The 18,092-nt window shown below is 42.7% G+C and overlaps 2 protein-coding genes across 2 annotated transcripts in view; both read left to right on the forward strand.

The window, feature by feature from the left end:
- The window catches only part of PIGL (phosphatidylinositol glycan anchor biosynthesis class L), a 53,842-nt gene that overhangs the window by 28,250 nt on the left and 7,500 nt on the right, over positions 1-18,092 (forward strand). Inside the window, exons 3-4 of the mRNA XM_065732010.1 lie at positions 6,676-6,766; positions 12,325-12,392. Coding sequence (XP_065588082.1) covers positions 6,676-6,766; positions 12,325-12,392 — 159 coding nt within the window. The remainder of the gene's footprint in view (positions 1-6,675; positions 6,767-12,324; positions 12,393-18,092) is intronic.
- LOC136045831 (transient receptor potential cation channel subfamily V member 2-like) overlaps positions 2,338-18,092 on the forward strand; it is a 51,399-nt gene continuing 35,644 nt past the window's right edge. The window contains exon 1 of the mRNA XM_065731997.1: positions 2,338-2,349. The gene's annotated coding sequence lies outside the window, so the exon portion shown is untranslated. The remainder of the gene's footprint in view (positions 2,350-18,092) is intronic.

Here is an 18,092-nt window from a genome sequence, read left to right on the forward strand (position 1 = left end):
TGGGATGTTTTTTTCTGAACTAGGTAGGAGCTTTAATGATCTATGTGCCTCTGCAAGATGTGAATGGAATTGACTGCATTTCACACTGCACTATTGTCTGCTGCCCAAACCACACTTCAGTGGGCCAGAAGAGGAAGTGCTGACTCATAATTCAGTATGGCAGCCCCAAATCTCCTGAGACTACTAAGTCTGGCCTCTGACTGATGTTTTCAGTGAACTCTGTAATGACCCCCCAGCAGATCATCCAGCTTCTATAAAATGAAAGGAGGCTTCTTGCCCAGCACTTGGCAAGTTGCTGCTGGTGAGCCTGCAGTACTGCAAACTGCAAGCTGTGCTGGAGCCACGTTTGAGAGTGGCTGATTGAAAACATGCCCCCGAAGTGAAATTGGTGGACCCCATTCTGTTCTGGTGCACATGGTGTATCCTGGTCTCATTATGGCTATCAGGAAAAAAGGGCTGAAATGGTCTTGGTTTGGTGTGTAGTGGATGTTCAAAACAAAGCAGCTCATACGTGAGTGAAAGTTGGGAATGTTGCTGAGACTTCTTCCAAGGAATATTACTGGTATTTGCAGCTGAAAGCAAAGTACTTTGTGATGACATCTGATTTGAGTGTTCATTCTTAGTTGGAACTAGCCCCTAAGGAAGCCCTAAGTGCTCCAAGATGACATTGGCCTTTATTGCAGAGTTCCTGTGTGCTACAGAGGCAAAGTGGTTCAGCACATCTGCACTTCGGAGCTCAGTGCAACCTTTTAGTAGGTCTTGGGCCATAACTTTTCTCTTAAAAGGTTCTCAAACTTATTTACCTAAGTGTAAATATATTATTTCCATTTCACAGGACTAAAAAGTAGAAAGTTGGAAATCTGGGACTAAATCAGAGGTCAGCTCCCAATTAGTTGAGCTGAATATTGTTTCCTTTCTGACCCGGTTGGGCCTAGTGCTCTCTGAAAACTAGATTTTTAAAGTTACTTTTTGAAATTAGCGTTAGCCACTGTAGTTTCTATGTATTTCTGTTCTTGAAAGGTACAGTCAATTGTTTTTGATTAAAGGCATTGAATATGAACTTGTTCCTACAGAGCTTTGTGCTGTAATTTATCAACAAAGCACCAAGGCACAGACGTCAAATGAATACCAGATTTCAAATTATGATAAGCAATTGTGTCATCTCTGTGAATAAACATAAAACTCTGCTGAGAAATCATCCATAATTCATTAAAAAAAAAAGTACAGGGACATTTGGGTAGGCCTTGCAAAGAAGCAGTCCTGTATTCTGTAATAATTCCTCTTAATTTAAACCCAAAGTATTCTTATTTCTCAAACGGGGGCACATGATTGTGGTCAAGTCAGAAAGTTTGTTCCCTCACCACTCTATTGCCATTGAATGCAAGGGAGTAACAGAGGTGCGTGGAAATACCATCAGCAGAGGTACGCTTCGTTTTTACCCAGCCTCGTGCAGCATGCACAGCTTGCCTGGGCTGTTGAGCAGAGTGCTGTCAGTCTGTGTGTTCTTGCTCTCAGTGCATGACTTCAGCCTCACGTTAGTGAGGTCAGCACTCAACCTGTCTTTTAGGCATCTAAACTTGTTTAATTTACCTCTAAAATGTGTATAAAGTAGGTCTGAAATTACACATTGCAGAAGTTAAGCCCAGGAAAAAATGAATATGCCTGTTCTGCTTGTTTATTTTAGTGAAATATTTGATGTACGTTTTATTTCTAAATGTTGCAGCCTTTGGCAGTTATCATCCAGCTTTATTCCCTCCCTCTTCTAAATCGTAGATGGTTACATTCCAGTAAGCACACAGCATCTGTTCCCTTTAACATGATGTTTTAAGGTACCGGTCATTTGTCTAAGTTGAGTCTTTTCATTTGAATCAGATGTACATGCAGCCAAACAGCAGTATTTCCCTCCTGTCTGTTTTTGTTCATTATGTTTCTCCTTTATTATAGGAGAAGAGATTTATATATAGTTATTCATGTAAGGATTTAGAGGCTCTGCTTCAAGATCTGGGGCTAGCATGTCTTAACTTACCATACATAATCTCAAAAATAAAAATTCTCTGCTCTACCTCACAGAGCATGAAGTAATTTGTGTACTCATTTTTTTTAATTACTTTGATGCTATGATATAAAGGTCACTGATTGCCTCTAGTCATCACATGGCTTTTTCACTAATTGTGCACTCATGTCATTTTGTTCTGTGAGATCTTTTGCTTTTTGATCCAGTTTCAATTGCCCAGATGTTCATTTTATACAGTTAACTCTATACAAAGGGTGTGCTTTGTTCCAACAAACACATTGTGGTCATTGTTCTCAGCTGGGAACCCATTGCACAGCAGTTCACCTGTTTCCTTTGTAACCCACTGTCCATCTCCCAACCTCTGTGCTGACTTAATGCACGATCCTTCACTGGGTGGGGAGGGCTAGGGAGAAGAAATTGTGCAGAAATGTTTCCTGCTTCCTAGCCTTGGATTGATTAAGGTCACACTGCAGGATAAAAAGGCAATAAGAAGTGGGAAAACTTTATCTTTACCCCGTTGATGTGCAGTGGAATGGAAAATCATGTTAGTACCTTGAAGGATTTTTTTCAGAATGTATTAATGGACAACTAGGCACCTTCCAGAAGGAGTCCTGCTGCTGCTGCTCTCCCCCCCACATGGTCATCTTCATGTCAAGGTGGAGGTGGTGCTTGCCTGTCCCCATCAGGAAGCTGCCACGCTGTGGGAGGCACTGCTTGACAGTGCACCCAGTGCCTGGTTCAACAGCTTTCAGGGTGGACAGATCTCACACTGTAAGTGTCCCTCCCAGGACAGACCCTTTGGTCTTTTAGAAGCTGTGTGGATGTCACACAGACTAACTGTTCATTTAACTTAACCTTCAGAGTAGTCATGAGAGCTTAGTTGGTGAACAGAATGAGCTCCTTTGAAAGAGGATTGTATGTTACAAATGCACTGGGCTTACTGAAAGTCCCATGGAAGATAAGCAGTGGAAAGTTGGATGGGGATTGAGCAGTATATCATATAAGAAAGGTGTCATTTGGTAATACAGATCTCTGAAGGTCTTTAAATTTCTAAAGACACCTTCTCAGTGACAGGAATGTAGCTGTCTTCAGCCTAAAGATTCCTAGAAAGATGACCCAACAAAACTGTCCAGGCCACTGGCAGGGACAGTGTTATTGGCAACGTGAACAGGGTTTTAATGGCCAGGACTGAGGCAGAAGATGAGCTACGCTTGACAGCCCACAGCAGGCAAGGGGAGGTGGCCTGGAGAGGAGCTGGCATCGAGCAGGGATGTTTAACATTTCTTTCATTCAGCCAGCTGTAAGGCTGCTGGGCAAGATCTGCTCGAGGTTGAATTTTGCTTTAACTCGCTCACATGATTTGCTGTGCTTCCTATGCAGACCTTTGGAAAAAGGATTGTAGCTATCAGCACCCATTCTGCCTACCTAGTTTGGCAAGGAGGAAGAAAGCGGGTGAGAGGGGGAAAACCAGAGGGCTTGTCTGGTTCCTACTACTGATGGGTGGTGTTGCCTTGGGTGGCTAAACGTGTCAAGTATCTTTGTGTTTCCTGTGACTGGGTCTGCTGAGATCAGCAGAAACCAGCACTACTCTATGCTGCAACTGCAGAATAATTCTCTACTTCTCTCCCTTCAGTCTATAGATCCCTCGGCACAGCTGTAAACTCCCTGTGCAGTGCACAGCACAATTTTCACTGAAAACAGCTGGTAAAACATTTCTGGAGAGAGACCTCATTTCATTAAAAATATTTTTTTGCCTCTTGTATGCATCTCCGTTTTTCCCTGCTGGCCACCTGTGTGTGCCGTCAGTCATATGGAATGCCCGTAAACATCCCTTCCAGGACGTATAGGTTGGTGGAAGTGAGGCCAAGTGACCAAACCTCTTTACCCTTCCCACTGGTGCTCTCCAGTGCAGGATTTATGTCTTGGTCTGTTTCAGTGACTGACAGCGGCAGCAAGATGCTCCCTGGGGCAGAGGACAGGGAGGGGAGAGCATGGGGAATGGTTCCTCTTGGGACAAGCTCCAGTCTGCTCCAGGGAATGTGCTAGTTTTCACTCCTTTATAGTCCTTTATCTCAGCCCTTCGACCTTGAGCTCGGGGGCATTATCAGCCTTAGCCAGACAGGCAGTGTGGAATTAACCATTAAAATGCTGAATGTTTCTCATACGAAGTCTTAAAAGTGAAAAACATGACAAATGCATCTTACCTGAAAGGTCCAGGAAGTCAGTGGACTTTTCAGGTTTGGTGAGCACTGATTTAGAATATTAGGAACACTGTTTTGTACTGAGGTGTACACACAGCAGTTTTCAACCTTTGTATGTTTGTACCAAGTTCCTGGGGTATGCAAAGACCTCCTGTAAGAACATCTCTCATGTGCATTGCTATACAGACTTGGTTTTCTTAGTCACCTTTCATCCTTACATGGGCTGGATTCTGTTACTGATTTCCAGAGCACAGGCAGAAAGCCATTGATGTCATGCTTTCAACAGGGTCCCTACTGTCATGATAAGACCCAATTATTTGACTTTACAAATTATTGAATAAACTCTTAGTGAAAATTAGTACTAATAATCCTGAAGTGATTTAGGTTGATGCATTGGCAGTTCTACTGTTGACTTCTCTAGGTGACTTTGGGCATGTCATTTAATTTGTGTGTCACTTTTTATGTTGGCTGCATGAGTTAAGGATGCCTCACTGGGCCATCGCAGCTATTAATGAGCTATAAATATGCTTGCCATACATGTGTATCTGGTTTTACAGGTGCAGCTTCTGACTTTAGTCCTTGATTAATAACATAATGCAAGGAAAGTTTCTTTTTCTCACCAGGAGTGAATGAGCAGCATTAAGTGGTAGAAGCATTTTTTTTTCTTGCAGAACATTCCTATTTAATCACTTTGGTGTTCATTGAGTTAATTTGGTCATGCCTTCAGATTGTTTTGTTTCCAGGGATTTTAAACCCTTGCCTCCAGCTGTTCATTTCCATTGAAGGAGGATGATCTTTATCTGTCTGAACTAGTTAAAACCTGCTCCACTACCCAGCAACCTTTTTGGAGTCAGCCCAATAGAGCCAAGTGCAGCAGCTATGACACCAGGAGCCTCCTGGACATTGTAAATACCAAGCTCTATTTTTTTTTCCTGACCTCTTGCTGTTGGAGCACCCCTCCTACTTTAATGGGGCTTCCTACACAGCTCCATTTATCCACCATCCAAAATGAGCAAAAGTATTTGCACTGTACGTGGCCAGCAGAGAATCCATTTTAGACTAATTTGCCACTTCAATATCATCAGATTAAGCCCTGATAAAACCTCAAAGGTACCATTCAAACAACTGAGGCACTCTTAGACTTGGAGTCCTCTCAGTGTGCTTGTACTTGGGATATTTCAAAGCACGTAGATGTGCTCCATTTAAAGCTTGCTGTGTTGTGGTGGGACTTGTAATACCTTCAGGGCCACTTTGTCGTCAAACAGAAGATGGGATAGTTTTTGTCTTGAGCAGATTAGTTGTGGGTTTGTTAACCTGATGAGAGCCACCAGATGTGCTGAAGAATCTTTTCTGTGATGGAAATCAAATGTTGTGTACATCAGGCAAAGATGCTGTCTGTACGAGAAGGACTGGCAGATGAAGATTTCTGTTGTCAGTAATGTCAGCCTGGGGACCATGACTAGAATCTGTGTCACTGTAGAAATGCCTTTCTTTGTTGCAGTGGTTCCTAACAGCACGTTATTTTGGCCTGTGCTGAACAGGTCTATGTAATAGGATGGCTAGTGTGCTAATGGTCAGTTTGTACTTCAGGCTCTTCCTTCTACTATGGCTACTATTGACAGTAGTGGGAAGATTTATGGCCAGGAGATCTCTCATGAAGACTGGGGCTGAGATTGCACCAGGGAGACACTTTCCTGTTTTGTTGCAGATGTTACAGCTCTTCTATCTTGGGAGTCAGAGAGGCATGGGAAGTGTTGGGAAGTTGCTCCCCTGCTCTCGGCAGCACGCAGCTGGATGAGTTCAGAATCAAAACCTGCGTGTCTGTGTGAAGGCTGTGAAGCTGCTTTTCTGCTCCACCACCTCATAGCAATTATCAGACTATCGGAGGACAGAAAAGGTCTGCGAGAAAGACCAGTTGAACATGTCATCGTTGGTATTCAGCAGCTGTGTGTTGTGCTATTGTTACAAATAACCTTTTTAACTTTGCAAGTAATGTTTTCTTGGCATCATTCATACGTAATTACTGAGAGGTCAAATTCAGCTGTCAGTTGTGTAAATATGGAATAATTCTGTTGGCTTCCTGGTGTTATTTTGCATTTGGATCATGGTCCTTGCCCCTAGGAGCTTGCAATCTGAAATACCTAGGTAGAGCATTCGGTCACAGATGGGTTAATATGCAAAGCATTAAAAAAAAAACCAAATGAGCTACTATCAAATCCATGCAATATAATTACAGCTATGTTGTCCTTTGGTTGAGGTTAATGGTTTATTCCTGTGTAAATCAGAGCAGACTTTTGCTTGTTACTTTTCATGTGTAATTCACCAGTAGACTGCAATTAGAAAGCCTTTTGAGAAAATAAGTTTTAAAAGAGCTTTTAAATAAATATCTGATAGTTATACTTTAAAAACTTTATCAAGTTTTTCAGGAGTGAAGTGACTAATGCACTTGTCATTTTTTAGGAGTCTTCCAGATAATCCATCTGTGGAATGGGACACACAGCTCCTTGCCTCCTTTGTGCTGAAGCATATAGAAGCCAATAACATCAACCTGGTAATGTGAAACTTCTACCACATAGGCAGCCCTGTTGAGCTAGTATTCCAGGCCTCTCCTGTCTGGAGATCTTTCTTTGCTTCTCTTTGAGAAATAAACAGTGGAGACATTTTGTTTTAGTAACTCCTCAAATGTTTCTTGTATTTTAAAACAATTATTTTATTCCTGTTGCTAAGTTTCATTGATTAAAAAAGGGCATGTCTGAGATTTAGATGTAGGTTTAGGCTTAGATTTGAAGGACATCAGCAGGCATGTGTTAGAAGACTGGATTATTGGGGTCAGGATTGAAGGTTATTAAACCACAGTTTCTAGGAATATAGTTCTTTCCATAGGACAGGGAAAAAAAACCCAACATACTCTGTTCTTTTGTTGAACCTCACTGTGATCACACGTGTTACTGTCACATACTGATTAGATGCAAAATCACAAAAAACTTCAGTGTTTCAGCAAGGCACAAAACAAGAAGCCACAGCTCCTGCAGCACGAAAGCCCCATGAGCATGAAAAACAGCAATGTGTATCCAACTCTATATCAATTCTGTGGCTAATTTTCCATGAAATATATTGCTGTGCACAGAGACAAATCCAGTTTTCTTGCAGTTCTTTTGTGCCTTTTGGTCTGGTGAATAGAGAGGTTTTAATCTAATCTGAAAGCTCCTAACTCAACAAGATTTGTATTACGTTTTTGTGACTCTCCTGGGCACTAGGACAAGTGCACCAGAATCCCAATAGAAACTCTGAGAACACCAGAACTTTCTATAGATAGTTAGAGAGGGTTAGATCTTTGCCTCAGAGGAAATTAAACTCAAGCTGTTTGTGCTGGGGAAACATGAATCTGGCACTAACATAGCATGAGCTGAGAAGTCAAGTGTGGGGAATTGGAAAGCAAGAAACATGCACAATCACTACTACTTGCCCTGCTGTGCTGCTGGTAGAGGCTGTAGCTGTAGTAATGAAGAGCACTGTTGCAGGGCCCATTGCAGTTCCCTTGGCAGCAGTGAGGACAAATTATTCTGGCAGGATGTGTCAGAAGCATCAATGACCCCTGAAGCATCTTCATGGGAATGGTGGTAAACTGCACTGTAAACTTGTGTTATTTTCAGTGTCACAGGTAATGACACGGTCTCAGATGTCTGCTGTCATACCTTTCAGGAAAGAGCAGACCTAGTTTGCCAACAACAGAAAGCAACCACCAAATCACCTTTGTCCAACTTCTAGCATTTTGAAACTGTGAACTTGCTATCTGTTTCCCAGTCTGTGCTCATCTCTGTTGTCCTGAGACAGTAGTCTGGTCTTGACAGGTAAACAGAGTCCATGTTGCAGTAAGGGTGAAATTGATAGGGCTCACATAACATATTAAAAGAGCTTTGTTAAGATGTATGTTAACAGGGTTTCAAGCACATCCAGCTAATTCATTGAAGTTAACTCAACTGAAAGACGTATACTGTCTTAACTATCCCTGTGGGAAAACTTTCCTTGGTTTTCTCTGTAGTCTTATCATAGAAAATGGTATTTTTTATTTACAGAACACATGTATCATCTGGCAGTGGAGAAGCAGGCTCTAATTCCAATGTGTCTGAAAGGAAAGATGGCAAGTCACTATGTTAACGTAGTTTTGTTCCACTGTGTTGTTACTCATTTCCACAATTGACCTGGAAGTCCACGAGTAACTCAGTCTTCTTGAGAGCTACAGGGACATATTTCATCCAAGCTCCACCTTAAATAGGGCAGACTCAGAAATTAACCGTTGGTGTGCTCAAAGCCAAAACTAATTTATAGACTTTGGGAATTATTTCCTGCCTGCTGAATTTATAAACATAAGCCAGTGGTGCTGGGGGAAGCAGCCAAGGATAATCAATCTTGATTCAGATTAGAAAGTATTTGGCATGTGAAAAAGCAAACAACAACAACAAAACAAGTTACATAGTATTGTGTGGGCCCCAGGCAGCCCCAGATTATGAAATTCTACTCTTCAGGACTGCAGGTTTGGTGACAGCAGAGCTTGGATTACAAGGTGACATTCAGACTGTGCATGGGACAGATGCAATGCCGAGACCAGAATTCAGCACTATGAGGTCCTCATAAGATGCCTTCCACCGCTGACTGATGGAAACGTTATCCATTCAGCTGTTTGCAGGAGAGTCCCATTGTCTCTGCTCAGCTCCAAATCTGCCTAGATAGCCAGACCCTTGGGCCTATGAAATGATGCCATTAGAAATGGAGAATCTTGCTGTATCAATTTATGGGATGGCCCTTCTTTAAAAAGGAAGGATATTTCTATCCATACTGATGTACTTGAGTAGCTGTGTGCTCTGAAACACAGCATGATGCCAGAGAGAGTGAGGGAGACCCACAGCTTCTCCAGTGCACGTAGAGGAAGCATGGACTCCAGACCTCTCAGGGATTTTCTGCTTGTAACTGAGTAATTTCCTCTGTGCTCTCCTCACTCTGGAAGGGATTTCTGGACCTGTTTGTCTTGGCTGCTGTTCTTGTTTCCATTAGTGAAAGCTCCATTTCCTAAATACCAAGGTCACCCAGAAGAAAACCCAGCAACACCAACAGCAGCAGCTCCCATTTCAAACAGGTGTGGGGAGGGAACTCCCTCTTGCCCTGAAGATTTCATTGAGCAATCATTTCCACATCAAGTGTATTTCCTATCCTACCCTTTTGCTTCCAGGACTGGCTAAGCCTGTTTTTAACCTAGAGCTTCAAGATGTTCCGGTTCTTTCATCCTGCCCTGATTGTTTGCTTGATTTCATCATCTGCCTGGTTCAGGTTATGTGTTTAAAGGAAGCACACGTGGTGCAGCTAGCTCGTGGAGGAAACATATTCTCCCATGTGAAAATGTCTTCTGCATGTGAGAAAGAAATTCAGATTGTTTAATCAATGAAATGAATCCCTGAAGCTTGAGGAATATATTTACATGTGATTGCTGCCTGCTGTAAGTCTTGAGTGCCACAGTGATGCTGTGGAATCAGTGCTTAGTTTAGAACACAGACCTAGAAGCTACACACTGGATAGGAGGGCATCACCAGTGTGTCACAGTCAGCCTGAAGGACCTCTGAGGACAAAGATGTCCTATCTGCAGATGAGGTGAATGCTGCCATGGCCAGATCAGTGTGCAGGTACCTTGGGAATTACGCTTACAGATTCCTGTAGTTGAGGAAACAGGCTGTTCAGCTGCAATTGCCCTGACAGTAGATTAGACAGTATCAATTGAAAATGAACTTCATGCAATCTCTTTACTTGGTTCAAATGTTCTATAACCACAGCAATATGAAGAACAGTAGCTCCTCTTTTAAAACAGACGTGGAGAAGGAAAACCTCCAGAGGTGTTTCTGAACAGATAATTTCCATGTCAGGAATACTTCCTAACCCAGCTCTGTGCTCCCACAGTTGGCCTGAGCCGGTTTTGTCAAAATAGTGATTAGCTTATTCAGTCTTCTCACTGTAGTCTCTTATCTTGGTCTTCTAGTTCTCCTGTGCTCAACATAGAAGGGAAAATGTGTGTTTTGGCTTTCCTTGAGTTTATAGTTTGGTTTCCCAAGGAAGCAAGTATAATGCAATTGTGTTTGTGTGTGTTTCAAAAGACTTTAGAGCTCATTGGCTGATTTCAACCACATTTTACAGCAGGGTGGTAATCTTGAAGATGTTTTATTTATACAGATTACGTGAACATAAATTGTCAGGTAGAAGAGACAAAGCTCACACTGACCCTGTATAGTTAAAAGGTTAAGTGCAAGTCCAATCCTTATCAGACTCACACTGTTAATCACCTGCTTAGGAATTTATTCTGCCTGCGGTGAGTGGGTCATGTTATCGTGTTAGGAGAGTACCACTATGGGTAGAAGTGACTTCAGAGCACAGTTTTTCTTATCTGTAAAATGCAGGGTGCTGTGCTGGTTCCTTGAGCTGTACAGAATTTAATGACATCTTTCCCAGAGGAGCTACTAAAACAGCTGATAATCTTAGGGAGGGCTGAGCACCATTCCAGAGTGTGCAGTTGCAGACAGCCTGTCAAGTAGCACTGATGCACAGTAAAGCAGCCAAAGCAGAAGACATGCTGCTGCTGCTGCTTCTTATAAAAGGGATAACAAGGAAATGCTTCTTTGTACCTGAACAAAACCAAACTGGGTCCCATGACTTCCTGCTGGCATGAATAACTCTGCTGCTTGATGGCAACACAACTACAGCTACTGGGCAAAGTGGAAAGTCTGTCTGTGGACTTGTACTGGGTGGATGGGTTTATAAGCAGGTTTCCCTGGAGTTTGTGGCATTTAAAGTATTTCTTATCGCTCTCTGTGTTTTCTGTCCTTTACGTAATATCTGCTGTGTTTGAGAGGGCCCCTTCTGTCTGAGGGTGGAGTAGAAAGCTGCAGGATGAGCAGGGTGGTTTTTGATCTTTCCTGGATCATTAACTTTAAGCCTTGCTTAGAAAATAGTTTTTGAGGAGGGAGCTGTGGTGAGTAAGCAAGGCAGTAACATTTTCTACCCTCAAGAAAGAACAGGCTGGTGAAGAAGCAATACTGAATCAATTCAATCAATATTGATTGAATGTAGGGAGTTTGATTCCTTCCTGGTCACAGAGAAAGGAGCTGTGAAGAACTCTGCTGCTTGGCCTCTTTGAGGGTGAGAACCTAACTAGGTGCTGTTCAAGGACTGTCAATTTAACCATCTGGAAACCATACCAGTACCAACATACATACCCTGTCTGTTCTACGTGTTGTGCTGCCAGTTTGTCTTCCAGGTTGGAAGCAGGAGCTTTTTGATACCTACTTCATGGTACTGTGCAGAATGAGCCCTTAGGGTGGATGCTTTGCCCCTAATACATTATTGGGCAGTTCTGAGGACAGAGAGCCAAGGGTATTCTGTGCCTTGGATAGTGACTTGTTAATGCTGCATTTACATGTTATTTCTGCATTTAAAAATTCCCATTTCTCCCTGCAGGAAAGCAAAAAACATGACCTCATTCAGCTAGCAGCCTGACTTGGTTGTACAAGAAGGGCAATCATCTGGTTCCTTAAAAAGGTTTACTCTTATATCAGATTCACAACCATGCTATTCTGTGATCAAGTCTCATTACTATCAGGGCAGTAGTGCATGATTGTGTCTCTTATTGGAGCGATCTGTCCTGATTCACAGCACAGCAAGCTATAGTCTCACTCTGCAATTCACAGGCATTCTGGTATGTTCTCAGATCCAGGAGAGAGTGATTCATAGAGCTGGGCTACTTGGGACAAGACCAAGTTAGCATCGGATCACTCTGGAAGTAACCTTTTGGCCATGTAATAACAGCATCACGTTCCCAATGGCAGGATACTTATCATTTCTCCCTTGTTTAAGCTATTAGACTGTGTAGGTTTTTAATTCCAGACTGTCCTCACTTGTTTAGCTGTGTTTCTGTAACTTGAGTTCGTGCACAAAGGCCGCATTGTGCAAGACAAAAACAACTCTTGGAGACAATGGGCTGGGACAGTGCTGTGTTACATGTCGGAGCTGGTTATTGCATTGTCTCCTTATTCTTAAAAATGTTTATTGTTCTGTGGTTTTATTTTGCAGGTGGTAACTTTTGACGCAGAAGGAGTGAGTGGTCATGCTAACCACATTTCTCTTTATACTGCTTTAAGGTACAGTATTTTGCATGCTTTGTTGGATGCCTCACTGTGGTATTAGAGTGAATGTGGTATTTGTCTGAAAGCAGTTAATTACTAGCTAGAGCCAAGAGCAGTATTAACTTTGCTCATATCTGAGTGCTGGGCCATGGGACAGGATGGTATTTGGAGGAACTCCTGGTGTTGTAAATGACCCAAAGCATCCTTTATTATTCCACCTGCTAGTGCTTTGCTAGTCTTCCTTTCACTGTGGCCTCTTTTGCTCTTCCTATTCTTGATCTCAGAACAGCAACACATTCCTAGCACTGCACAGTGAGTGCACTTCCACTAAAGCATGCCATGGATCGTGGTGTTTCTGGTTTGAGGTGGGCATGTGAATAGATGCATGAGCTGGTGGTAGTTGAATTTTGGAGAGGCCTGCACCATTGTTCCAGAGGATGTTTTCCCATCTGTATCCCATACAGGGACCTACTCAGCTCTGCTGTGAAGATGCTGATAATCTTTGGTCCTATCTGAAAGCTGGAACTCAATGTTAGAGGAGATTATGGCTTTTTCCCAACATCTTCTGAAATATACTAACAGAAAGAAGGGAGGGGAAGTTAAAATAGTTTGTTTGTTAGGGCTAAGTGATGAGATGCTTTCCAGTGCAATGTTGCTTGAAGGTTGAGTGAAGAACAAAGGTTGATGACTGCTCCTTCTGTGCCAATGTGTAAGCATCAGAGAGATTCCAGCTGCCTGGACCCTCAGTGTCTGCTCAGTCAGTTGCCATAGGGCCTGCAAATAGGCAGATTGTTAGATGTCCCCCTATATCCTGAAGAGATATGGGGAAAACAAGCTAGCAGCTGAATCTACTATTATCCCAGCTCTGCTTTTGTGTCACTTTGTGCCTGTGCAGAAGTCACTTTCCTACTTTTGCACTGTAGGTTTCCTGTGTAGGCACTGGGGCTGTTAACCTTTTTCTTGTCTCAGAGTGTCTTCCTGAGGAGTATTCTTTATCTGCAAGTCTCTTGAGCTCGGATCTTTGCATTAGTTCTGAGCCTAAGCAGAATATTGCCCTGCTGATGAGGTAGCCCTGTGCTTGTATCAGCACATATAAGCAGCTCTCGTTAATTAAGGACTCATTTGTGTCTCATTCTTTTCTGATTCTGAATCAGCAGAAATAAGCATGGCAACTCAGTTGTTTACATGAGGCAGAAGTGATGCTGTGGTTCCTGAAAAGTTAACTTTATTTTTAGTGTCTTGCTTGCTCTCATTATTTTTCAGTTTGTGTCATGGAGGAAGTATAGCGTGACTGTATCGCTCCTGATTTTCAGTGCCCTGGTGAGTTCTTATATACTGCCTAGTGCAGGCAGTACTGGAAGCTTATGTTGGGGCTTCTCATATACCCCCTGCTAGCAGGGCTTGGCAGAACAGAGGTTGCTGCCCCCAGAGCCTGAGTGCTACATGGCAGCAAAAAGACAAGTGAACTCCTTCCTCTAGGTATTGTGTGCAGTGTATTTATTAGCTACCTATGAGGTCTGCAGGACTCTGCATCCACTATGACTGCAAGTGGAAAGGGTGAAGCAGAAGGTTGGTGCAGTGGCACTTTTGGATGCTCCCAGTCTGTGGGAGGCTGACCTTATGCCCACTGAGAAGCTGCTTGGTATGAGAGGAGAGGTACAGCAGGCCATGTGACTCATCTCACAACTCCTTGCTTTAGGAGATACAAATTATTAAACAGCTGCAATGAGCACAGCAGTTCAGGAAATGGTCATAGCTGAGTGGATTCTCAGCATTATCTGCTAAGAACATAAATAACCTTTGTATTGTCTGGGACAGAGGTTATGTTCAGAAGAGCAGGAACTATTCAGAAGTGATGTTCCTTCCACTTGCACCAAACATCCCTGTGCCACGTTGCAAGGAGTCTCGATGCTGTTATGTGCCTAGTCTTCAGATCTGTGAAATGCCAAGGCTTGAGGGTGGATTTCTTCTTTTGCAGGGGGAAAATACTAAGAAAAGAAAACACACAAAAATAGGTTGGGGTGGGGGGAAGCACATTGTTATTGGATTTCGGTCTCCCCAGGGAGTATTTCAGTTCTTCCTTCCAGATTGAAAAAATAATCAAAAAACATCAAAAGAAACAAAAAAACAACACTATAGGAAAGAAGAGAGAATTGAACACAACTCTCTGTAGCTCTGTTTCTTTCCCTGTGGCCTTGATTTGGGAACATAATTCTTCTTTATCCTCAAAGAAGGAGCTTTCCCTGTGGCCAAGAGAGAATGGACCCTGTACACACATTCTCAAGGAAGAACAGGTTTCAAGTGACATCAGGGTCACTTAATTCAATTTCTCAGTATTTGGTCAGTTTACTACAATAATAACCATGGTAAATAGTACGTGACAGGAATATTTGAGAACCTCTCTTTCCTGTACTTTGAAATGACAGTGTTTGCACTGTGATCACATAATATCAAGGAGTTTTAGTTTTGCATTAGTCATCTTGCATTTTGATTTTATACAAGCCTTCTTGCCTAACAAATGGAGGGCTGTTGATTTTATTATTTGCTTGCTTAAGGTGGGGAGGAATGGCCGCTGTGAGGGGGAGGAGGGACTGTAACACTTGTTTTCTTCAGTGAGCAATCAAATCCATTTCATCCCAACTAGAACAGAAAAGAATAGTCCTTGTCTGCTTAGGGCAAAGCAAACTGAGTGGAAAATAGGAGCTACTATATTTAACTGTGCATTATGTTGTTATAGCAACTGCATCCATAAAACTTTTATCAACGATGCCATATAAAAAGCTACATCAAAGAATCATTAACTGAGCCCATTCTCATCAGTTCAATTTAGAAAAACACCTCTCAGTCTTGCAGGATGTTTCTTAACATCCATCAGCTCAGTGGTAGGTTGTAAATGAGACTGATATCACTGCAGAAGTAATATTTCAGAGCTTAATACTTTATCTCTCTTCAGTTGATTGTGATGCAGCTTGAGTGCCACCAATGCCTTTTTGCACTTTTGTGTCGCAGCTTGACTTCTGAGTGCCCCATTTATGAATGCCGTGGTACGTAACACTGTGCAGGTGGGTTGCACCAGTGTTTCCTGAAAGAGGAGGACTGATCAACTGCTAGTTTCAAATAAGCATATCAAAACAATGAACAGTGCACTGTCCAGCCAAATCCCACATATTCAGTGGGTACTGTTTCCAAAAGCCAGCAACTGGATTACATCTCTACAAAGCACAGTTATTCTTGTATTGAATTTCCAAGTTCAGGTCTTTAAAAACATGTTGAGCATGAAGCAAGCTGTTTCTACAGTAATTAGCTGGATGACAGTATATGGATCCTCATCTACCATTTTTATTTAGATCTTTTTACAGTGCAGGACTAGAGTGGGATTCAGGATCCATTGCTTCTTCTAAGTTTTCAAAGCAAACTGCAGTTTTGTATTTCCCTTGTTTTTTCCCAGGATGTCCTTTTTTCAAGCTAGCTGTTATTTGCTCCACTTTGGAAAAGGATTTTTTGTGTCACTGATGTGTATGTCAGAGTTGTAGGGTTCCTGCAAAATAAAGAAGAGGACTGAAGAAATAACAGGTTCCTACAACTTATCTTACTGACGTGTTACTGTTAGAAAATCTTATGTTTCAGTTTGGCCTTCCATAGTCAACCTCACTTCTGGTGCTTTGTTTTAATTGGTCTCAGATGTCCTTAGTGATGGGGTGATTAGAGAATGGTAGCTGTGGTTGGACCCAGACTCTGTCAATAAGATCAGGAAAGAAATGTCCTGCTTTTTATCCTCTGAGTTTCTGTCCTTTCCCCTTGGATGACTGTGCCATGCCTGACATACATCATTCTGGTATCTAGCTGCTTATTTCCCTCTAGATTTCATCTTTTTCCTTTGTCCCTGCTCCCTCCTTCCTTAATTTGGCTAAGCTCATTCACTCTAGTGCCCTTCCATGTTACTGGTGAGAGCTGTTAGGGTAAAGCTGTGCACAAGGCTCTGTATTGTTGGTAGTCAGCAGGGATTCCCCCTCTGCCAAGAAGTATTTTTTTTTCTGAAGAAACAGCCTCAAGGAATGTTCTTCCCAGCATCACCAGACTGCTAGCAGCATGACTGGAGCAGTGACACTGCACATTCTTCTCCCAGACAGTGCAGGGACCTAAGCACAGAGCCAAAGAGAAGCTCTGTCAACTGGAAAATCTCTGAATTGCCACTTTTTTTTATGAATGATGGAACCATCTTTTACCACTGCAATCCACGTGAGTACGGAGTGCCTGAATAGCATTTTAAAGCTGCATGTTGTTACGTGATGTAGTTCAGGGTGCGTGGAAAGGCAGCCAGAAAGTCCAGTTAGGGAGGGAGGAGGCATTCCAGATAGTAAACATTCAACATCTGGCAAGTATATCCCTCTCATGTCTCAGTGATTCCTATGAGACTGACTGTTCTTCCTCTTCCACATCTGTTCCATCAGATTAATTGGGCAGATTAGAGGTTGGGATCCTAAATGGAGCCCCAATGTATCTTTAAGACATCCATTCTTTTGCTATGCTCTTGAAAACTGCATTTCCCCAGGGCTCTACAGCATTCAGCATAGCACAGTGAAGGGTTTTGCCTTTGGCACAGGAGACTAATTGGGGAGTGAAGTCATTGATTTCAGTGAACGATTTCTCACTGAAGAGAACATCACCAAAGCTGTGATCCACCCACCTGAGCATCGGTCCTGCTTCTAACCCAGAGGAATTCTGTGTTCCCTGAGACAGAGGTCCCAGATCCATCTCGACTTACTTCTTCTTGCCTTCACAGGCCACAACCAGGGTTCTCTTTAGAGCTAGCCAACTCACTTTGCTGACAGCTTTTATTGAAGTTGACTGAATAAAGGTAGGAAATCTGGGAGCTGACTCAATTCAGCAGTTTGCAGGATGGTGTTTGTTGACCGTTTCAGTTTTGCTGCTGGGCAGATGCAGGTGATACCTGCAGACAGCAGTAGATTTCAAAGCTGTTGGTCCTTGAGGTCCTTGCAGAGCAGAAATGCAGGTGCCAAGTCTCACTGTATGTTGGAGTGGATCTGAAACCTATGACAGGCCTAGTAAAGGGGGTGAAGTGAGAGGTGCCTTTGGGATTTGGTGGGTGGATGAGAACAAGCTCTATATTTAAAAAGGAAAATAATTTATAAAAGGTCTCTCTGGAAGAAAAACACAAAAACAGTCCTAAAAAAGAGCCTGTTTGTGTTTGACTTGTCAAGATTTTTTATGCCAAACTCTTTCATTTCACCCAAACCACAGCAAGTCCAGTCTATAAAACAACATTCCCAAAATGGCAACAGCAGACAGCTGCAACCTCTCCCCTACTTGGACGTGTCCCATGGAGAAAGCTTCCACAGCGTGGAGATGGGAGCAAGAAGATTGATTTGGGAGAGGATTGGAACATGTTTTATGAACATGTTGCTTTCTCACTTCTTCTCTTCCTCTCTTTCTTTTCTTCTTTCTTTCCCTCTCTCTCTGCAACCGCAGCTCAGTGCTATCTCTAGCCTGGGAAATACAAATGAGTAAGGCTGCAATTCCTCTGCACCTGGGTGGAGCCCATTCCGAGAGCTCTGCACAGAGCTGAACCATTTGGCTCAGGAGAAAAAGGATAAGGAGAGGATCTGAGTTTCTCTGTGCCTGTTCTTCCAGATCAGTATCAGATCTCTCTGGCTGCAGTGTTGAATATCTTTCATCAACCAAAATATGGAGCTT

This window comes from Cyrtonyx montezumae, unplaced genomic scaffold (genome assembly GCF_038088225.1).
Source record: "Cyrtonyx montezumae isolate F1298 unplaced genomic scaffold, pur_monq_1.0 scaffold_15, whole genome shotgun sequence".
NCBI lineage: Eukaryota > Metazoa > Chordata > Aves > Galliformes > Odontophoridae > Cyrtonyx > Cyrtonyx montezumae.